The sequence below is a fragment of the Crocuta crocuta genome, unplaced genomic scaffold (genome assembly GCF_008692635.1).
Source record: "Crocuta crocuta isolate KB4526 unplaced genomic scaffold, BGI_CrCroc_1.0 scaffold59-1, whole genome shotgun sequence".
Classification (NCBI taxonomy): Eukaryota; Metazoa; Chordata; class Mammalia; order Carnivora; family Hyaenidae; genus Crocuta; species Crocuta crocuta.
Genome location: NW_027551579.1, coordinates 1,005,129 through 1,028,687, shown reverse-complemented (window position 1 = coordinate 1,028,687; position 23,559 = coordinate 1,005,129). Strand labels below are relative to the sequence as shown.

The 23,559-nt window shown below is 46.9% G+C and overlaps 1 protein-coding gene across 1 annotated transcript in view; it reads left to right on the top strand.

Annotated features, from left to right (window-relative positions):
• Positions 1–23,559, top strand: part of NID1 (nidogen 1) — an 85,301-nt gene that overhangs the window by 27,514 nt on the left and 34,228 nt on the right. The window contains exons 2-9 of the mRNA XM_077751698.1: positions 605–904; positions 3,101–3,327; positions 6,262–6,644; positions 9,794–9,943; positions 12,037–12,288; positions 14,208–14,408; positions 16,741–16,986; positions 18,037–18,180. Of these exons, the coding sequence (XP_077607824.1) occupies positions 605–904; positions 3,101–3,327; positions 6,262–6,644; positions 9,794–9,943; positions 12,037–12,288; positions 14,208–14,408; positions 16,741–16,986; positions 18,037–18,180 (1,903 nt within the window). The remainder of the gene's footprint in view (positions 1–604; positions 905–3,100; positions 3,328–6,261; positions 6,645–9,793; positions 9,944–12,036; positions 12,289–14,207; positions 14,409–16,740; positions 16,987–18,036; positions 18,181–23,559) is intronic.

Sequence of the window (23,559 nt, the reverse complement as noted above, 5' to 3'; positions counted from 1 at the left end):
AAGCTTGACACCCAAAGAGGGGCTTGAACACATGACCCCAGATCAAGAGTCCCATGTTCTACTGACTGAGCCAGCCAGGTGCCCCCAAAGTTACTCCTCATCTCATTACATATTGTATCATCGTCTGTGTCAGTCCTTTCCCGTATCCTTCAGGATCGTGGGATCTTGAAAGGCAGAGACTGGGTGCTACCCATTTTGGGAGCCCCAGCACTCTGGCCCAGCCCTGGTATGTACTGACGGGTCAATTCGCTGGGGATCATAATGAAGGCTTTCATAATGGCTTATGTGTGAGCGGTGCTTTGCGAAGTACAAAGCACGCATACACGGAAAGCCCAAGATTTAAAGTTCAGGACATGTGTCCAAGGTAGGGTGACTGGTCCATGCCAGAGTCAGGTCCTGTGATTCTCACCCCATGCACCTCCCACCGGGCCATCCTGCGAGGAGGGCCGTCCTGAGTTTTCCCATCCAGGATCTTGCCCTTCTCTGGTTCCATTGCATTTGGCAGACGGGGGTACCCGTGGCAGTGTTCTGTGAGTGGCAGCTTAGAGTCCCTGAGGAAGACATTTTTTCTGCATGCCTCTTAACTGTGCTTGGTTTTGGACAGGTCACCACAAATGGCATTATTGCCATGAGTGAACCCCCGGCCAAAGAATCCTCCCCTGGGCTCTTCCCACCAACTTTCGGCGTAGTTGCTCCTTTCCTGGCGGACTTGGACACGACAGATGGCTTCGGGAAGGTTTACTACCGGGAAGACCTCTCCCCCTCTGTCACTCAGCTGGCAGGAGAGTGTGTCCAGAGAGGGTTTCCAGAAATCTCTTTCCAGCCCAGTAGTGCAGTGGTCGTCACTTGGGAATCCGTGGCTCCATACCAAGGCCCCGGCAAGGACCCCACCCAGGAGGGCAAGGTAAGTGCTCACCCCGGGACAAGTGCAAATAGTCCACAGGTTAGCTCTGCACACTTTGGTTTTCCTTGAAGGAAGGAAGATACTTGAGTAAGTCGAGAAGCCACATCCAGATCTGAAGTCACTTTTTAGGACATGCCTCTGCTTCTCTTTAGAAAAGTAATTTCCCTCCATCGTTATTTAATGTTTACGGTATTACAGAGGAGAGAGAAACTTGAAAGGTCCCCATCCACTCCATTCAAACATGTGACGTTCTAGGTGGGTAGTTCCCAAGGCGAGTACCACAGAGCACCAGTTCTGCAAGAGAGTCTTTGAGAACAAGGCCTCCCCTGACCAAGTAGGTTTGGAAATGTGGAACTTTCTCTCTCTCCTGGTAACTTACTCTGAAAAGTCCTACAATAAAGACGCCTGCGTAATTTTTTTCAAGTTTATTTATTTTGAATGAGAGAGAGAGAAAGAGACAGAGAACGAGCATGCAAGCAGGGGAGGGGCAGAGAGAGAGAGAATCCCAAGCAGGCCCCACACTGCCAGCCCAGAGCCCAGCAGGGGGCTCAATCTCCCCAACCATGAGATCGGGACCTGAGCAAAAATCAAGAGTCAGGTGCTTAACCGACTGAGACACCCGGTCACCCCAACACCTGCTTAATTTTTTAAAAAAATTTAGCAGTCCCCAAACCTTTTGGCCATATTGTTTTCTGCCTCCCAAATAAGACCTGTAAGACAGAACACCCTTTGGGAAAGCCTGTCATGGGCCAGCACGACACCATTTGCTCTTTATATCTCTGTGAGTGCTGCACTTGAAAACTGCTTAAAACCTGCCGTTTCTGAAGGGTGAGTCCTTGTCACTTGAGTGATAAATGCCCAGCCCCTTGTAAAGAGCCCTTTGCCTACCTCTTACCCTTACTTCACACACCCTTTGCGGCACTTGAACCAAATTGTTTGGAATTCTCTGATCATCCTGAACCCTCCTCCCTCCCCCCAACCCCAGTACCTTGCACTTGCTTTCTTCTCTGCTTGGGACATCCTCTCCCTGTTTCCCACTGCTGGTGTCGAACTTGTACTTGATCTTCCCAACTTGCATAGCCCTGTCTGTTCCCACCCTCCCAGTGTTGGACCCTTCTTTTTGTGGCTCCAGTAACACTTGCACACAACTCCTTTATAGAATCTGTCCCCCGTTTTTTTTTTAATTTTATTTTTAATCTCTAACACCCAACATGGGGTTCAAACTCAACCCCAAGATCGAGAGTCATATGCTCTACTGACTGAGCCAGGCACCCTTGTCCCCCAGTTTTGCAATATTTTCTTCACATGTCCATCTTCCCACCTGGCCCGGAAATTTTCAAGCACAGGGACCATGTATTTGTAGGAAAGATAACCAGTATTTAAGGAATATCTTCTCTGTGCCTGGCCCTTCATATCTCACATAGATCTCCTATCATTTCTGTGAAGTAGATGGTTTTCTCTCCAGCTGGCAGATTCAGAAATCCAGGCTTAGGGAATTTAAGCAACGTGCCCAAAGTCACACAACCCATGATGAGTCAAGCAAGGAGTTGAATCCACATCTGTTTTCTCCCAGAGCTTACATTTCATCTTACTGTGTGTTGCTTGGGCTCAACAGATGTATGCTAGTTTATCATGATGTTTAGCATGATGTTTGAAAATGTTTCATAGCAGTGGAAACTTTCTACAGGCAAGAATTTGCTAAGTTACGTAAGATTTAGGTCTAGAAGTACCATCTCTGTAATTTTTTCTTCACACAGAAAATGTTCATTCATTCATGGGAAAATTTCATGCTGACAGAGGCTCAGAGATATTTAAGTGGGGCCATCCTAGAATACTTGGTTCTTGCTACAAAAATACTTTTAGGGGTGCCTGGGTGGCTCAGTCAGTTAAGCGTTTGACTTCAGCTCAGTCATGATCTCTTGGTTTGTGAGTTTGAGCCTCACGTCGGGCTCTGTGCTGACAGCTAGCTCAGAGCCTGGAGCCCGTTTCAGATTCTGTGTCTCCTTCTCTCTCTGCTCTTCCCCTGCTCATGCTCTGTCTCTGTCTCTCAAAACTAAAACATTAAAAAAAATACGTTTAGAATAAGGTGAAAATGCTGCTTATTCTCTGGACGTTCTCTAAATAGTCTGGGGAATAGAACAATTTAAGATCCATTGATATTTTCCCGAGTAACTCAACCTCAACTCCTCTTTGCAGAGAAACACATTCCAGGCTGTTCTAGCCTCCTCTGATTCCAGCTCCTACGCCATTTTCCTTTATCCTGAAGATGGTCTGCAGTTCGACACGACATTTTCAAAGAAGGACGAGACCCAAGTTCCTGCTGTGGTTGCGTTCAGTCAAGGTGCACAAGGATTTATATGGAAGAGTGATGGAGCTTATAATATATTTGCCAACGACAGAGAATCCATTGGAAATTTGGCCAAGTACGCTTTCTCTGTTCTTCAGTCGATTCTCCCCTTTGTGACCATTTCATTATTAAGATGATCACTTTGTTATTTTATTAAGGATGATAGATGGGCACTATGGACCATTACCTAAAAATGTTCCCACAGATTTAAATTTTTTTTTGTATTATGTAATGCTTTTTTTCCCCTCGTGAACTCAAAGTAATACACTCTTAGAATGAACAGGTTGCCCCTTTTCTGGATCTCATGCTCATTTGAAACAGTTTCTACCATCTCCTCTGCAAGTGTAAAGTCAGAAATACAAGCTATTCAAACCCTATCTCCTGCTAGTAACCCAGGGCTGAGAAAAACCTCCTCCCACCACACAGGCGGCACTTTTCTTGGGCTATTTTGTAGAATTTGGCAGAAGCAGGGAAAGCTCAGACTGCTTGTTCTGAATCTCAACTCTTTCCTCTCCCGTTATGCTTTAAAAAATGAAGAAAGAACACCCCACCTCCGAACTTTATATTGTCAAATTGAGTCTAAAACTCCCCTGCCCCTGACTTAACCGCGTGCTTAGCAACTGGCTTTATGTGGGTGAGGAAAGCCCTCATTTATACTGTTTACCTATTTCCGTGGTGTAAATTCTCCTTTATTGGCCACTTTCCAGCTACCCATTTCATGTTGTTCAACCATGGAGCTGAGAAGAGACCCATTTTTCTCACCCCACAGATGCCATAGATTCCAGTAACTTCAGAACACAGACGATCGTAAAATAAATCAACGTGATGGGTTTCAAGTACTGGTTGCCTTTGTTTTGTAAATGTCATTTATTTAATTCTAAGTTTATGTAATTTAATTGCTTACCATGACTGTGTTTAATAACTGGCTTGCAAAACTGCTCACATTTAACAACTGGTTCTCGTGAGCTGGTGCTAGCAAGCTCCTGTACCCTTGCATTTCCCGGAAGTCCCGGGCAGACAGATTGAATACACATCTTCTATCTGCAGGGCTTTCTGGATTCCTTATCCCCTACCCCACCCCAGCATTTTGCTCAGTGTTCCCCACTGAGTAATGTCTGTCCCGCCTTTCCACTGCAGAAGCTGGTCATTTTGCAGGTTCTATAGCACTTCCGAGCAGACCCAGAAGACCAGTAAACATGGTGCCGAGAGGAGAGATTAGGGTTATTCTGTTGTGTTTTTTCATTTATAAAAGGCCTTTAGATTTTGAATCTCTTTTGCATCTCACTCTGCCCTTGGAACATGAAAAGGTAAACTGAGGCCTGTCTCAGATTCCACAGCTGATAGAGTTGGGATTTCTGATCATCCAAGTCTGTACTGTCTTCATGCACACTTCTGACACCGAATAGGTGGGATTTTTTTTTTCCCTTCACCAACCAGTACTCTTAACTCTTTAGACATCCACTTGGTGTCCTACAATTCAGTTCAGTTCTGACACTGACAGCCCCAGGTGAGCACGGACCCCACTGGCTAAGGGCTCAGTCCCACAAGACTGCATTCCAGGTTGCCGCCTGTGCTTCTGATCAACCAGCTCTATAAATTGGGAGCTTCTCTGACCCTCCCACCCTGCTCAGTTTCAGTAATTTGCTAGAATAGCTCAAAGAACTCAGAGAAACACTTCTCTTACTATTGCCTGTTCATTTCATTTTATTAAAAAAATTTTTTTAATGTTTATTTATTTTTGAGAGAGAGAGAGGCGAGAGAGCATGAGCAGGGCAGGGGCAGAGAGAGAGGGAGACACAGAAGAGGGAGGGAGCCACAGAATCTGAAGCAGGCTCCAGGCTCTGAGCTTGCTGTCAGCACAGAGCCCAACGTGGGGCTCAAACCCATGAACTGTGAGATCATGACCTGAGCCAAAGTCGATGTTTAACCGACTGAGCCACCCAGGCGCCCCGATTTTATTTTATTTTTAAATTTTTATTTATTTTTAATTTTTAAGCTTTATTTATTTTTGAGGAGAGAGACAGAGACAGAGTGTGAGTGGAGGAGGAACAGAGAGAAGGAGACACAGAATCCGAAGCAGCCTCCAGGCTCCGAGCTGTTAGCACAGAACCCAAGGCGGGGCTCGAACCCATGATCCGCGAGATCATGACCTGAGTGGTAGTTGGCTGCTTAACTGACTGAGCCACCCAGTCAGTTAAACTGAGCCCCGATTTTATTTTATTTTTAAAAGTTTATTTACCTATTTCGAGAGAGAGGGGGTGAGAGTGCTCCAGAGGCAGAGAGTGGGGGGAGGCGGGGGGAGAGAGAGAGAGAGAGAGAGAGAGAGAGAGAATCCTAAGCAAGCGCCGCGCTGTCAGAGCAGAGCCCGATGTAGGGCTCGAACTCACAAACCATGAGATCATGACCGGAGCCGAAACCAAGAGTTGGACACTTAACTGACTGAGGCATCCAGATGCCCCACCAGTTTATTTTAAAGGACACAAGTCAGGAACAGCCCAAACATAAGAAATGCATAGGGCAAGGTGTGGGAGGGAGAGGGGGTTTTAAGCTTCCAAGCCTTCCCTGGGCACACCATCCCCTTGTGTTCACCAACTCGAAAGCTCTCCCAACCTCATCGCTTAGGGGTTTTTATCACATAAGCATTATGGATTAACTCATCGGCTATTGATGATTAACTCAATCTCCAACCCCCTCTCCCCTCTCTGGAAGTCAGGGCGTGGGGCTGAAAGTTCCAACTCTCTAGCCTTGCGCTGGTCTTTCTACTGCCCAGCCCCCATCCTGAAGCTCCCCAGGGTCACAGCCACCAGTCATTCATTAGCAAAGAAAAGAACATCGCATCACTCCAGAGATTATGAGGATTTCAGGAGCTCTATGGCAGAACCAGAGACAAAGACGAAGTAGGCGGTGGCTTTCAGGCTGGTGCCAGACCCCCAGGAGTCCTTCTGCTTGGTTAGCGGGGGCATGTTGTGGGCTGCTGGCCTGTTTCTAAGAAGCCCCTCCTCCCCTCCAGGAGCAGTAACTCTGGGCAGCAGGGCGTCTGGGTGTTTGAGATCGGGAGCCCGGCCACAGCCAGCGGCGTGGTGCCCTCTGACGTGAGCCTCGGACTGGACGATGGAGCAGAATATGATGATGAAGATTACGACTCAGTGACACATCTGGGCCTGGAGGACGTGGGCACGACATCCTTCCCCTATGAGTCTCCGAGAAGCGGAGACCCCAGCATCCGCAGCGTGCCCTGGGTCCTTTCCCCCCGCCACCTGCCCACCGAGAGACCCGCTGGACCTCCTGGACCTCCCACAGAGAGGACCCGATCTTTCCAGCTACCAGGGGAGAGGTTTCGCCAGCAGCACCCACAGGTCATTGATGTGGATGAAGTTGAGGAAACAGGAGTGGGTAAGGCCTTGAAGGTTGCAGCTGGTGTGTTCCTGGGCCCCTGGGTTTCCAGACGGGAGCCCTGCTAGAGGGAGGTCAGCTGTGTGTCTCACATGGCGGTTTGTGAGGATGTAAGCTGGGGAAGTGGAGGCAGACCTCGCTCACTGCTGTGGAACTTAGGTGCCTGTGCCTGATGGCTTCAAAGACACCAAGGGATCTTTTGGGATTAGGGCTGCGCTGACGGGGGACCGCTGAGCAGTTCTCTTTCAAGTTTCCTCTGATTCCTTTCTGTCCGTTTTAAAGAGAAAAGTGCTTTGGAATTATTTTGCAAGTCCAGTGTTCTTGTTGGTGACTTCTGGGGTCCGACATCTATCCACCCACCTGAAAAAACATTTTCGAAGTTTCTTTGGCTGTTGACGCAGTTTATCTTTGACGTTTATTTCCTCTTGGTTTTGGATTGAGAATGGTTGATTATTTTTCCTCCCCAGTCCCATCAGCTTCAGATTTGGTTTGTGAAGATTTAAAAATCCAACACAAACAGAGCCTTTTTAAAAGATGGTTTTATTTTTTTAATTTTTTTTTAATTTTTTAAAAAATATTTTTATTTATTTCTAGGAGAGAGAGAGACAGCGTGAACAGGGGAGGGTCAGAGAGAGAGGGAGATACAGACTCTGAAATAGGCTCCAGGCTCTGAGCTGGCAGTCAGCACAGAGCCCGACGTGGGGCTCGAACCCACGAACCCCAAGATCATGACCTAAGCGAAAGTCGGACGCTTAACCGACTAAGCCACCCAGGCACCCCAAAAGATGGTTTTAAAATGCAATCTCTTCTAGTCATCCACATTCTATCAGATTTTTGCTGCATTCTGAGGGAAAGCCATTTGGGCTCCAGCGTGCTTTGATTTTTCTTATAAAAGAAGTTCAAATGAAGCTGTATTTTTTAGGTTTTGCTCTTTAGGCTGACATATAATCCATTACCATTCGTATAAATGAGATGGCCCAAGCCTTTAAATGATATTTATTGTGACTCTTTCTTGCTTCTACTACGAAGTTTTAAGGCCCGCAGATAAATCTACTCCATCCTGCATACTCACTCTGTTTTATTTCTCCTTCTGATTTGTTTCCTCATATGTGTTTGTTCCTTTTGAATATCCCAAAGCACGGACAAGGTCTGGTGGGCAGAGGAAGAGTACTTACTTACTTTTTAGGCACGGAAATGGAGAAGTTACTGCTTAGTGGCGTGATGAGGTCCTGGGTTCATGTCTCAGGGCTCCCTACACATGCCACTAACATCTAGCACATGGCAGTCTGTGATTGTAGCTGGTTCCAGACTGATCCCCCCAGATACGTGGGGTGTGTTTACTCGTACCTTGTTCCAGACCGATCTCCCCAGATACGTGAATTATGTTTACATGTAGACCTTGTTCTAGACCAATCCCCCCAGATACATGGGGTGTGTTTACTCATAGACCTTGTTCCAGACTGATCCCTTCAGATAAATGGGGTGTTTACATGTAGACATTGTTCTAGACCAATCTCCCCAGATAATGTGGATTATGTTTACATGTAGACCTTGCTCTAGGCCGATCCCCCCAGATATGTGGGGTATGTTTATTTGCATATGTTGTTCCAGACTGATCTCCCCTAGACATGTAGGATATGTTTATTTGTAGATGTTGAGTCTGGAATCTTATTCTGCTTTCCCCTGTCTAGATGTCTCTGACATTCTCATTTGTGAAGCCTTCATCATACCTAGCACCAACAGCTTATGGTAGTATATTATTTGGTACCGATAAAAGCCTAGACTTGAAGCCCAAACTAGAACAGATGTTTTCCAACCCTCCATCCCACTGTTTTATTTCACTGTTTTTATTAGAAAGGTCAGTATCCTGTAGCCAGCAGTACATTCCTGGTGTTATGTGAAAAGTCACCTACAGATACACAGGCCATTAGGGACCCACTGGGAGCTGGGCCCACAGTGAGAGCTAAAGTAATTAGTCACATCTTGTGTGTTCAGCTCAGAGCCTGAGTGTTCCCTGCTCCGAAAGCCGCCTTTATACACACTGGAAATTCCCTTCTGAGGGTGTAGACTAATCAAATCTACCTGAGGTTAAACTTTACTTTTATCTTCCCTCATAACAGTTATAAATTGGATCATTATCCCCTCTGAAAGTCCATCCCTCTTGTGCTTTTGAAGTTCATTCCAAATTAATTTGCTCTGGATTATTAAATTTAATGAGCTAGTTCATAGTTCTAATAAAATGAACCTGGGAAGTAAGAATTTGAAATAGAAATTCTTTTCGTTTCTTGGGTCAAAAGCCTTTAGACCAAGGATGACTAAGGAATTATTTTTAATCAGCTTTCGAGTATAAGAGCTTCTTGAGTTTTCCCCTGGGGAGAAGAAAGAGGCAACAAAGTTTAAAATATTTTTAGATCATTAAAATGACAAATTTTATGAGGTAGATCTCTANAAAGTCAGACGCTTAACCGACTAAGCCACCCAGGCGCCCCAAAATATTTTTAGATCATTAAAATGACAAATTTTATGAGATAGATCTCTGTGTAATTTTCTTTTGCCACAATAAGAAATAGTAAAATAAAAAAATTAGGGGTGCCTGGGTGGCTCAGTTGGTTAGACTCTTGGTTTTGGATCAGGTCATGATCTCGAGTGTTGTGAGTTTAGGCCCTGCATTGGGTTCTGTGCTGACAGTGCAGAGCCTGCTTGAGATTCTCTCCTTTGTGCTCTCTGCCCCTCCCCCACTCGCTTGCTCTCTGTCTCTCTCAAAAATGAATAAATAAACTTAAAAAAATGTAAAGGTCTGCCCCAAAACATGAAGCCGATTTGACTACATTACACAGACACCATATTAAGATTGTATTTGGTGGTAGTAACCTAATATTGATAGGGTGAGAATATTGATTGCATGATCCAGTATTCATAACTTTGCTTAATAATTCACCCCTGTGATTCCTCAAAACTCCCTTTAGACCCACTTGCCTTGGTGGCTTGCGTACTGGAGCCACCACACTATGTAAGAAGCTACAGGTAGTGAGCACTGGCCCTGGAATCGCCCAAGTGGTCGGGAAGGGCTTGGGGGTGCAGTGTAATTAACCAAGCCTGGTCCGCGCCCCGCACACGCTAACAGGTGTGCCATGTTGTCCCCGGAACAGTGTTCAGCTACAACACGGATTCCCGCCAGACGTGCGCCAACAACAGACACCAGTGCTCTGTGCACGCGGAATGCAGGGACTTCGCCACGGGCTTCTGCTGCAGCTGCGTTGCTGGCTACACCGGAAACGGCCGACAGTGTGTTGCTGAAGGTACTTGGCGAGAAGGAGGGAGTGGAGTTTTTGTTTTCGTGCTTGCTTTGAAATGTTGGCTTTTACCCAGATCTCTAAGGTGGGTACTCTTTGTGGGGCGATCATATTGAATCTCTCCTTCCCATTCTTTGTCATCCTTCCCTGAAGGGTCGTTCTCGGGAAATGCCCATTTTTCTAACATGGTGAGGTCTCTTTCTTTCCTGTGCTATATTTTTTCACCATCTTTGAAATGAGCCCATCTTTATAACTGCCCCTAGTTCTGGACAAAGGCTGAAGTTTTGAAATAATGCAGACTGCGCCTGTGCCTAATGCCTCTCGTTTTCCTCAGTTTCTTTCCAGCCTCCCGTATGGCACTGCTCGCAGACTTGAGTGTCCTAGTGGTTGTTAAAGTCCAGTTGGGCCGTGGTGGGCGGGTGTGGACCAGAGTTTGTAGCGGGGAGAAGTCTGTTCTGCTCACCCTTCCCCTTGGGTGGTCCTTCCCTCATGCTCCTCAAATCACAGCATGATGATGGTAGAGCATAAGGGGCACACCAGTTAATTCTGGGCACCAGACCCACGGGGGGCTGACTCCAAAATGGCTTCAGCTGTGGGTTCACATCAGCTCTGAGCTCTGCACCCAAAAAGAATCTCAGTGAAAGTCTAGAGGGCCAGACAGTGAGGCGTCTGGGAGGTTAGGTCCATAAAATTAAAACCAACAAAAACCCTACCATACTGAAGATTTGTCCCTTCAGACACCAACTCAACTCACCTCGCTGGTCACCGGCCATTTTCCTTGTGTTTCATGAGGGACTTCAACTGCTTTGCATAATTTGGCTAAATAAAACTCAGTTGCAGAAATGCTTTCTGTTTTTCATACCCCCAGCCATAGCTGTAGTAAAATCAGTTATTTTAATTTGCTTAAAAAACTTTTTTTATTCTTCTGTGTCACAAGGAGATACAGTGAGTTTTGTTAAATACTGTCTGAAGCAATGAAAGAAAATCATGTGTACTTTTCATGTTAATTTAGGGGGAGGTTTTGAATGTCTGTAAATGTGTTTTCTGTTTTCTTTTAAATCCCTCTTCCCACCCCCAGGTATGGTGTGCCTTTACTCCTTTGTTTTAGGCTTGGCTTTTATACTTCTCTCACCCTGAGAGAAGCTTCCAGAACCTACAATGAGAGCTTATTCTCAAAGAGCAACCTCCTGAGCTCTTTCCGTGCCAAATATCAGAGCTGGCAGTGCTAGCAGTGTATTTGGTGGCAAGCTCAGCTATAACAAACTGTTCGCTACATATTTTGACATAGTATACACGCCCTATAATAGTTCTGTGGTTTAAATATTTGTTGGATTCTTGCTACTTTTGAAACATTTTTCTGGCTCAAGGTTTGGTGGAAAAAATTTGTTTGGTTTCCTTAACTTGGCTTTCCTGCCCGTTTCTGTAATTGTTTAGGGGATGCATTTTTTTGATATTAGTCGTCCAAACTTAATAGCATTCCCCAATGTAATGACACAATTTGTGTGCAGAATTACTGTGTGTGTTTAGTATGCTTTGGCTTGTCAGTGACCCCGTTTAACAGCTTGGGCAACCTGAACATAGCGAAAGGTCCTCCGAATATGGCGATGACGCTCAGGTGCAAGCCCCTCTGTCTAGTGTTAGTCACCAGACTTTATTGAGAACTTAACTATGTGCAGAAAACTCTGCAGAGACCAAGCGAAGGAGCTGGGTAGGAAAATTCCTGTCCCTAGTACTCTAGGAAGACAAACAGGATATGTGCGGTCAATAACTGATGGAATTTCTTTCTTTCTAAAACGTTTATTTATTTTGAGATTGAGAGAGAGAGACACACAGAAAGCAAGCCAAGGAGGGACAGAGAGACAGATGGAGAGGGAGAATCCCAAGCAGGACCCACGCTGTCAGCACAGAGCCTGACGTGGGGCTCGAACTCACAAACTATGAAGTCGTGACCTGAGCCGAAATCAAGAGTCAGACACCCAACTGACTGAGCCACCCAGACACCCCAGGACATTGGAATTTCTAACTTACTTTATAGGTGTGGGGCCTCTTGGGCATGTTATTCTTTTGTTCAAAGGCTGGCTTCTTTGTTTCTTGCTCAGGCTCCCCTCAGCGAGTCAATGGCAAAGTGAAAGGAAGGATTCTGGTGGGAAGCAGCCCGGTGCCCATTGTCTTCGAGAACACCGACCTCCACTCTTACGTGGTGATGAACCACGGGCGCTCGTACACAGCCATCAGCACCATCCCCGAGACCGTCGGCTATTCTCTGCTTCCTCTGGCCCCCGTCGGAGGCATCATTGGATGGATGTTTGCGGTGGAACAAGATGGATTCAAGAATGGGTTCAGCATCACCGGTAATTTATCTCAGACATTGCAATTAATGGGCCTCCCAGTGGTGCCTGGGGGCCCTGGGAGGGCTGGGGGGTGAAGGCAAGGGGAACTTCATGTCTGCAAAAACTCACCGAGGAACATTTTGTGGCTCCAGAAATAAGACGTTGAGGTAAAATCATCCATTTTTTCATTAACATGTACTAACTAAAGCTATCTTGAATTGCATTGTGAGCAGGGAGTGATTTCATGCCGAGGAGCGGGGGTGGGACTTAGAGATCTCCAGCAGAGCAGGTGAAGTCATTTTATACATCCTCACACCGCAAAGTGTGGGGCTTACAGTTTCACTGGTTATCAAGCCTGCCTCCAGATTCCCAACCAATCTGAACTGATGCTTCACGGTTCTTCAGTATCTGCTTGGAGGAAAGGAACCTGCCATTTCTAGCTGCTAAATTAAACCTGATAAACATAATCTCCCTGCGTCTTAGAAAACCTGACTTTCCTTGGAGCTTCTTAGAGCCTGTGCCCTGCTGGGGAAAGCTCAGTCTTCAGCGGACAGACGGGCACATGGTGGGAAGAAGGTTTCTGTAGAGTGGTCGCAGCCTCTGCTGAGGCCAGCGGCCCCATGCATGCTAGAAGCCCTTTTCTAGAACAACTTGGGTGCAGGTTGTTCTTCCCCGGCTCCTCCTGGGACCTGGAGCCTGTTGTTGTGGGTCACAGGTGCCCAGCCGCTGCCCTCATTTGCTCCACCACTGCCTCCCCTTGCTGGAGCCTCGGCCATGGCTTTATTGAGGAAACACCCCGAAATCAGGGTCTCTAGGCTTTACAAGGGTAACCCTCCAAAAGTTACAAAGCATAAAGACATGCTGAAATGGGGCCATTTTAAGAAAGGAAAGGCAGGCTGCCTGGGTGGCTCAGTCGGTTAAGTGTCCAACTTCGTCTCGGGTCATGATCTCACGGTTCGTGGGTTCGAGCCCCGCGTCGGGCTCTATGCTGACACCTCAGAGCCTGAGCCTGGCTCAGATTCTGTACCTCCCTCTCTCTCTGACCCTCTCCTGCTCACGCTCTTTCTCTCTCTCTCTCAGAAATAAATAAAACATTAAAAAGAAGAAAGAAAAAAAGGAAAGACTATGTATTAGGAAAAGGGTGCACCTACCCTTAAGATATCTAATGTTTGGCCTAATATTTCTTCCCTCTGCCCCTCAGGCATGTATATCCTGAGTCGTATAACGGTGTTCATGTTCTTGTGCACATGTGCTCTTCCCTTGGCAGACGCAGTTGAGCTTTGCAGTCAGACCCACAGACGCTAGTCCTTCCCTGCACAGCATCTCATGCTGGTGTTGCTTTATGTGCGGGTTAATTAAAGTGGTGATATTTTGAATTTTTTTAAATGCTTATTTATTTTTGAGAGAGAGACAGAGTGTGAGCAGGGGAGGGGCAGAGAGAGAGGGAGACACAGACCGAAGCAGGCTCCAGGTGCTGAGCTGTCAGCACAGAGCCTGAAGCGGGGCTCAAACCCATGAACGGGGAGATCATGACCTGGGTCGAAGTCGGCACTTAACCAACTGAGCCACCCAGGCGCCCCATGTATCACTCCTTTGTCATCAAGAAATGGAGGCTCAGTGGGGTTAGGTGACTTGTTCTGGTTCACCCAGTTAGTACCTATCGCAGCTGGTACTTTGTGTTTTTCCAGCACCATTCTTGAGCCCGCCCATCCCGATGCAGTGGTGGGGCTGGGAATTGTCTCTCCAATACGCATCCCTCAGTTGGGCCACACGGATGTCCCCACTCTGTCCTCGGTGTCCCCCAGCTCCATTTCTACCAATCAGACGAAAGCACCTGTAGAGGAGGTCCGAGCCTCCTTCAGAAGCAGCACCGGGAGCCTTGGGCCGACAGGAGGGGGTGTCCCAGATGTCAAAGGTGGCAGACCACCCTTGCTTTCCAGGAGGCGAGTTCACCCGCCAGGCCGAGGTAACCTTCGTGGGGCACCCAGGCAAGCTGGTCATCAAGCAGCAGTTCAGCGGCATCGATGAGCATGGACACCTGACCATCAACACGGAGCTGGAGGGCCGCGTGCCGCAGATCCCTTTCGGCTCCTCAGTGCACATCGAGCCCTACACCGAGCTCTACCACTACTCCCCCGGGGGTGAGCAGCTGGCGCCGGTGGGGGGTGTGGGGTGGGAGGATGGAGGGCAGTCCCAGCTTCCGACCTGCCCACTGCTGCAGCGGCCCCGGGCTGGGCTTTGGAGAGGAAATAGCTGGGTACTAGCTTATCAAAATCACTTTTTCCCCTAATTACAGACATAGTACCCACTTGTAAAGTAAGCATAATGGTAAAACCGGGACATCATTATTATTAGATTTAAATGCATTGAATTCCTTTCAGCCTTTTCCCCATATGTGTGTGCATGTGTGTGTCTATATACATATATATATATTTTTGTATATATGTATATATATATATATTTGCATATATGTGTGTATATATATATGTATATATATAGTACCCCAACATATATATAACATCTCAACATAGATCTTATAAGTCTCCAGGAATATAATGTACAACATGGATATTACATCTATGTGTAACTATATATATATATATATACGTACATACGTATATATCTATATTTTAACCTATTATTTTAAATAATTTCAAATTAACAAAAAAGGTTGAAAACAGCGTAATTTACATCTGCCATTGACCCAGCTTCACCAGTTGTTAACATTTTGCCACATTTACTTTTTCTCTTGCATATACATATATATATTGTAAACAATACATATTTTTTGAGAATAAGTTGTAGTCATTGTGATCTTCCATCCCCTAAATAAGTCACCTATTTTTCCTAAGAACCAGAACATTCTCTTTTGTGGCTACAGTACAGCAGTCACACAGTCAGGAAATTTAACATTGATGGAATTCTAGTACATATTCTACAATTCCGTATATAGTTTTTATTTAAGTAAATTTGCAGTTATACCACATTATTATATCTTCATTTTCAGTAGACTTTGAAAACACTGTTTAATGGATCTGTACTATTATATGGCTATTAATTTAAATCATTCTATTTTCTTTTTTTTTTTTCATGTTTATGTATTTTGAGAATGAGAAAGCTTACTGATTCGCACAGTGTGGAAGGGGCAGAGAGAGAGAGGGAGTAAGAGAATCCCAGACAGGCTCTGCGCCGTCAGTGCAGAGCCTAACGCTGGGCTTGATCTCATGAACTGTGAGATCGTGACCTGAGCTGAAATCAAGAGCTAAACGCTGCCCCTAAACCATTCTGTTTTCTAAAGTTTAAGTTATTTCCAATTCTCCCATCTTAGAATGAGTTGAAATGACCATCTTCATCAGAAATCTTGACCAAACTTCTGATTCTTTTCTAAGATTCAATTCCTAGAAATAGAACTGCTGAGCCAAACAATAGGGACTTTTTGAAGGCTCTTATTAAATTGCCATCCTCAAAGGTCGTACTAATTGCCGAGGCTTTGTGGCTTGATTGGGCTCTCCTGGGGATGACGGGGCTGGGGCATAGGACCCCAGTCTGTGGTCAGCCTGCATCCAGATGGTATTTCTGGCAGCACAGCACGTGGGAGCTGGACAGCAGGCAGCTTACACTAATCTTTTATTTATCCTTTGACTTTTGTTATGAACTACATCAGAGCACACAAATATAAAGAGCCTTTTATTCCTTTTTTTTTTTTTTAATAGGAAGTTGAGAGTTTCATCATATGGGTTAGAAGGAGGCTTTTCTGAGTGGGGAAGTCTTTCTCTCTTCTCTGTTGAGATTGGCTCACAGCACTTTAGTAATTTTTCAGGAACTAGTTACTGAAACCCATTTAGTGTCTCATTTTCTATACAGGAGAAATGCTTGATCTAGGGTTATACATAGCAGCCACTATTTATTGAATCTCAAGTGAGATAACTAATATTGAGCAGTTAGCGCTCTGCTAGTCACGTGCTCAATGCTCCATAGATGAGTACCAGAGATAGTAGTTTCTCTTAATAGTGGTAGGCTGCTTGAGGCCAGAAATTTTACATACATTATGTCGTTCTCACCCCAGCCCATGTTGTAGAAGTAACTGAGACTAGAGTTGTAACCGGTCTGTGATCACACACCTTGTGAGCAGTAGTGCAAGGTGTGTTAAGTTCAGCTGTATCTGCTTCCAAGCATGTGCTCTTTCCACCAGCTCTTAATCTCTGGGTTGGCTCTGGGTGACTTCAGAACTTATAAAGAACACGTGATGAGAAAAAGCAATAAATATTAGTAATGCAAATAGTTGTAATCATAGTATGGGAAATCTGCAGAATGAGTCCCAGTACAGAAATAAATGATCTTCTGTAACCTGTTACGTGTGATATCTCAGCTGGGCAGGGAATATTACCAATAGTTTTAAAGCCCTTGACTAAGCTTCTTGCCTCCTTTGTCTCCCTGCCTGGTCTCCCTTCTTCCCCCCTCACCACATCCCAGTGATCACATCGTCCTCTACGCGGGAGTACACCGTGATGGAGCCTGAGCAAGATGGCGCTACCCCTTCTACCATCTACACTTACCAATGGCGCCAAACCATCACCTTCCAGGAGTGCACCCATGACACTTCCCGGCCGACCCTGCCCAACACCCAGCAACTCTCAGTGGACAGCGTGTTCGTCCTGTACAACCAGGAGGAGAGGATCTTGCGCTATGCGCTAAGCAATTCCATCGGTCCCGTGAGGGGTAGGAATGGGCGTTGTGTGCCTGCCCGCACATGTATCTCCGCTCTTTCGCGTACTATTTTTCATCTTTTACTCTCAGTGAGAAGAAAGTATGCTAAAATATGTCCCTACAGACGAAATAATCTCATCATCTATGATTCTTAGAAAACTTAGGCACCTCTGTTCTGCTAACCTAAGGCCGCTTCATTGTTCTGTTTGGGGTGGAGTGAAGAATGCTAACTCGTTGAGTTACCTCACGGAGCAGACTGTCCAAAAGGCTACAGCAGGCTTCAGCAGGGCACTTAGAGCATGCTCATGCTCAGTCTTGGAGGGAATGTGTGCTCAGGGCCTGAGGAAATCTAAATACAGTCTGATGAAAGTCGGGCATGGAGCCTCCACACCTTCTGCCCTGTGACAGCACATCGCTGGTGCTGAGGTCTGGTCTGTGCATGCTTCTGGCTGCGTGGAAGAAGCTGGCATTTGGAGAGCAAGCGCGACATCTCGGGGTCAGACTTCACGTCATCCCAGTCTCCAGGCCCCAGAGGTTCCGTATCTTTCGGGTTGGGTTTTAAGGTCTTTCTCTTTTTCGGTTATTTTTGGTGGTTCGTCCACACCCAGGTCACTTCTCCAGCTGACCATGTTTGTCCTTCCGCAGTTCCGCAAATCAGGAGGGCGGGTGTCTTTCTCCCTCCTTTGACAACTGTAGCTCAAGGCGTTGAGGTTGGCACATTTTTTCTTAAAAGGCTGGGTAGTGAATATTTCAGCTTGGCCAGCTGTACAGTGTCTGTCACAAGATCTCAGTTCTGTCATCATAGCACAAAAGCAGCCACAGGCTGTTCACAAGTGAATGGATGCGGCCTGTTTCCAATAAAACTTTATTTACAAAAACAGGCATGGATCTGGAGGGATGTAGTTTGCTGATACTGCCCCCTAGTGACACAGGAGTCTGGTATCTTGTTCCTGAACCCTCTGCTGTTCTCCTGCTCATCAGTTACGCATTCCTTTCTGTGGAAGGAGGACACCCACAGGCGTTTCTGAAAACTCACTTGGCTTCCATGTCTCTGCTTCACAGACGGCTCTCCCGATGCCCTCCAGAATCCTTGCTACGTCGGCACTCATGGGTGCGACACCAACGCGGCCTGTCGCCCTGGCCCTGGGGTTCAGTTCGCCTGCGAGTGCTCCATCGGCTTCCGAGGGGATGGGAGGACCTGCTCAGGTACGGCCGTCCATTCTGACTTTTGGGGGGCTGGGAAGCGGGCTGGGAGGGGGCATCCACTTCTGCACACCAGAGGCCTGGGTGAGGTAAGGGAGCGTGGGTGAGGGAGATGCCGGTGGGAGCACTGAGCCTGGTTAAGCCCCACACCCGGGGTTCCAGCGGTCACCCGGTTAGGGGCACCGCTCTTTCTTCCATCTTGTCCAGTGCGCGGACTCCAAGCAGCAGAGTAGACATTAGGAAGCCACACAGCACACGGTTTAAGGGGAACCTGGAGTCAGCACTGTTTCTAACACTAATAATATAACGGTCCCTGTAAGGAACCCAGGCGCTGCTGCTGTCAGGTGCCTCACAAACCCCATCTCATTTCGTCCAGCTGCTCTAGAGATCGAGTCTTTCACTTCTGCCTCCTGAATGTTTACAATATTTATTTTTAAGAGACAGAGGCAGAGCGGGGGAGGGGCAGAGAGAGGGAGACACAGAACCCGAAGCAGGTTCCAGGCTCTGAGCCGTCAGCACAGAGCCCGACACCGGGCTCGAACTCACAAACCAAGAGATCGTGACCTGAGCTGAAGTCGGATGCTTACCCGACTGAGCCACCCGGGTGCCCCTCATTATAAGTTAATTTTTAATACATGCACATAGACAGCTAGATAGTGATATGTTTGTGACTAAATTGCAGTCCAGTACCAAGGACCAGTTAGTGAATTCCTGACTCAGTGAAGAGTCCATACAGCAGAGGCCTCTAGTGCAGAAATGTCAGGTGCTTCAACCACAGCTCCCGAAATCTGCGACAGAGGGCTCACGGATGAATGTAAGGAATGCTAGTAGTAAATTCTGCTAGTGCAGGAGCGGCATACACAAGCGTGTTTGGCCAGAAAGATGAGCAGCCCCCTTGAATGACTCAAGTCTAAGAATCTGATGAGCCCAGAAGCCCTGAAATTTGGGAACGATGCCTTAGGTCTGGAATCCAACCCCCTGATTAATGACAGACTTCGTGTGCTGATTTAACAGAGAGATTGGCAGAGTGAAACACTATGTGAGGTCCTCGTGGGAGCATCTGAAGTAACGGAGAGCAGGGACCTGCGCTTATAGAAACAGGCTGCCTAATCGCTTAGCCAGCCTGCTGATAGCTTTGCACAATGTGGTAGAATTCAGTCGGAGGCTCACCTTCCTTGGAACATACCATTAGCAAGGGGTCATAGTTCCTACTTGCCTCAGACCATCAGAGTTTTCCAGTAGGTCCCCAGAGAGCCCAACAGTTTTAAGCCAACTGGATGTTAGTAAAGCGTGGAGATGCCCCAACCCGCTGCTGCTGGGCCATAACCTCTGGCTAATTCTTGCACTCTTGGTACGTGAGCTTATCGTAGGAAGAGCGCTTGATTCACTTCACAAGGCACAACGTTGCATAATCTACTGCTATCAGAGAAAACTCTCTGATGCGCTCACTCAGGAAGACAGGTGGTCATGTGGGGACCTGCTTTTGTTCTGGGGTTAGTCCTCGCTCTGGCAGATTAGCACCGTGGAATGTGGGTATATTCCCAGTCAGGCTGCTTTTTGTTCTGGGTCACTAGAACATGCCTCCCAGTGTTAATGCATTGAGACATGAGGCCGTTGATAGGAAACTGGATGAAGCAAATCACTTCATGCATTATTTTGACCCGGAAAATGGCTTAGAAGAGAATGATCCTTTGTAATTCAGTTTGGGTAACATGGATATAATGGCAGATGGCATCCCAAGAATGCCTGGTGTTGGCGGGACGCTGCAGAGGGACCCTCCAAGGTAGTTTGGAGCAGGTTTCCAGATGAACTCACAAGCGCTCTGGTGCCTGGCCGAATGGCTTCTGTGTGTTTCTCAACCGGGAGGCTATAGAGATCCTTCTGGATAATCTCTCAACGAGTATTTTGAGCATACACAAGACACTTAACAAACCAAACCGAACAAGTCTCCTCAAAGAGTCTGGCCTTTATAAATTTTTTTTAACATTCTTAATATATTTCTGAGAGAGAGAGACAGCATGAGCGGGGGAGGCTCGGAGAGAGAGGGAGATACAGAATCCGAAGGAGGCTCCAGGCTCTGAGCTGTCAGCACAGAGCCTGACACGGGGCTCGAACCCACGAACTGTGAGATCATGACCTGAGCTGCAGGTGGACGCTTAACCGACTGAGCCACGCAGGTGCCCTTTCCCAGTGTTTCAATGATCAGTTAGTAGATACTCTTCCCTTCCCATTTCCCAAATACACATTTAGTCCTAAGGGGCTTAGCTCCTTAGGCGCCCCGAGCCTGGCCTTTATAAAAGGGAAGAATTTAGAGTTGTTGAAAATACATGAAAAGTAGCCATTCTGAAAAAAAAAAAACTAAAAAGGNGGCTCTGAGCTGTCAGCACAGAGCCTGACACGGGGCTCGAACCCACGAACTGTGAGATCATGACCTGAGCTGCAGGTGGACGCTTAACCGACTGAGCCACGCAGGTGCCCTTTCCCAGTGTTTCAATGATCAGTTAGTAGATACTCTTCCCTTCCCATTTCCCAAATACACATTTAGTCCTAAGGGGCTTAGCTCCTTAGGCGCCCCGAGCCTGGCCTTTATAAAAGGGACGAATTTAGAGTTGTTGAAAATACATGAAAAGTAGCCATTCTGAAAAAAAAACTAAAAAGAGAAGCAGGCATTACAAGAGTAAGCCAGCATTTTCCTTTTGGGTTAGAGAATGATTTGTGTGAGACGAAGTATCTTCCCAGGGAAGAATTTGACCAGATATTGAATAAGAACAATTAACTTTAAGCAGATGCTGTGATATTTTATGAGGGACAGTAATTGCCAATGCACTGTTTCCAGTAAAGTACGAATTAAAGTCCTAGCCTCAGTTTATGGAAGGGGGGGGTTAAATTAGGCATTAGGAAGAGTTTCCACTTTGTAAGGACTGTGCTTTTATGGAGAAACTGCTAGTCTTGCTCTAAAGAAGAAGTGTGACCCTGCTTGGATTCTGTGTGCAGACCTTCGTGGGGGTGAGGTTGTGCTGGGGATCATCCCCTCCTTCACACACACACACACACACACACACACCCCGTTGACGAGCTGTACGTGACATGGGGGATTGACTGCTCTCCTAATCACTTATGTAGCTTTTGCGAAACCCACAGCTGCCCTGTCCATAAACCTTCCGGGGCCGAATGGAACTTGGAAAACTTCCCCTGGTGATTTTGTTCTGTCCCTTTGATTGAAAAGTGTTGCTTCTGTGCCATTGTCCTTTGGCAACTGCGCCGAAGCCGTGGAGTCAGTCCTGCAGGCTGTACGGGGCCTCCAGACATCTGTGCTGGGAGTGTCCTCTGAGGGTCACGCACGGAGACCGTGGAAGCCGGAATGATTTTTTTTTCCTCCTGGGTTGTTGGAGCAGCAGCTGGCGGACGGAGCCGCGGAGGCCACGCTTGCTCAATATCCCTGCACCCACACCCCAGCCTCGTGGAGGAGGCTGCTGGGGGGAGGGGGCCTTGTTCTGGGGCCTTCCAGCTGTGCCTGGGGTCATCCTCTTGTGTGAGACCTTGTATCGTAAACATGTCGCGGGAATGTGGGAACATTTGTGGCAGTATATTTTCAAAAAGCTGCTGCCGTTTGTTTTGGGGTTTTGCACGGGTTTGGGAATGACGTGGCCGAGATGGTTTATCTTGTGCGGTGCCCGCTAGGCCAGCAGGACATTTGTGTCACCAGTGACGGCACTGATCCATCACTGGTGGTAACACATAAGGCTTCATCTCCTGAGTGTGAAAGATTCACCTTAAGGCATTGGGGGGGGGGGGTGTGTGTGAGAGGTGGATCTCAGCCATAATGCAATCTGCCCACAAGTCTCAGAGTTCTAGAAATGCCGGAAGTAACCGTGTACCCTCTGAGAATGAGGTTGGGATGGAAAGACCTTGTGTGATTGTGTTTATTTCAGCCCATCAGTGGACAGGTAACCAGTGTGATGACAGGTCAGCTCGGTTTCTTGTCCGGGCCAACCAGGCTCACTGTGGGATTAGTTCTAGATTGGACCCCAATGCCTAGAGGCCATCCGCAGGCCATGTTCCTAGAATGGGCCAAATCCATCCCCATGTCTGGTTGTGTAGGATGAATCCCTAAAAATTATAAAATAGCTACATTTCTTGAGAATCCTAGGTGCTCCTCTGCCTTACATCCATTTTCTGTCATCCTCAGAAGAACCCCTCAAGGTCAATAGTACTATGCTTATTTACTAATGGGGAAACGGAGGCTGAGTAGTCACTTGCCCAAGGCCACACAAGCCGGTAACTGAAGGAGGCAGGATTTGAACCTCGGTATGTCCAGCTCCCAAGCATATGCTTTTTTGGTTGTTTGTTACCCCATGTGGTGGCTTTGGTGTTGTCGCGTGAGGAAACATCACCCGGCTGGCTCATTTACAGACTTGTGAGTTAATGACTTTCCTTTTAGTGCATTAAGCTCTAGGTAACATTCTAAAATTCACAATCAGGCTTTACATTGTCCGACTTTGCTTTGTAACTGTAGCTGAAGAAAAGTAATATTTTTGAGGAGCATGAATTTACATATGTTCAGTAGTTTAGGAGCCTTACTCACGGTCTGGACACTCGTCCCCACATCTTTGTGACATGTGTGTGTCATTCTGATGTTGGCAGACTCCAGGCTCAGCAGTGAATCCCAGGACAGGCATGGGAAGCCCACATTTACAGCAGGAGGACCTTGACATCTCTCTGGAAACTTGGGCCCAGGAAAACAAGAAACCTTTTTACCACTACTTTTGGAATATAGAGCAGGTTTTTTTTCCTTAAATAGTTTATTGTCAAGTTAGTTTCCATATAACACCCAGTGCTGATCCCCACAAGTGCCCCCCTCCGTGCCAGTCACCCCCCTACCTCTCCTCCCCACCCCCATCAGCCCTCAGTTTGTTCTTGGCATTCAAGAGTCTCTCATGGTTTGCCTCCCTCCCTCTCCCCCACTACTTTTCCCCTTCTTCTCCCCCACGGTCCTCCGTTAAGTTCCTCCTAATCCTCCTATACATGCGAACATATGGTATATGTCCTTCTCTGCACGACTTATTTCGCTCAGCATAACACCCTCAAGTTCCATCCACGTTGCTACACATGGCCAGATTTCATTCTTTCTCATTGCCATGTAGTATGCCATCGTACAGATGAACCACATCTTGATCCATTCATCAGTTGATGGACACTTAGGCTCTTTCCATGATTTGGCTATTGTTGAGAGTGCTGCTATGAACATTGGGGTACATGTGCCCCTATGCATCAGCACTCTAAGAGCAGTTTGTTTTAAAATTGATCCCTTCATGGGCCAGAATGCTTTCTATTTTATTATACCTGGTGATACTGAAAGAAGTTGTTTTTTTAAATGTCTGC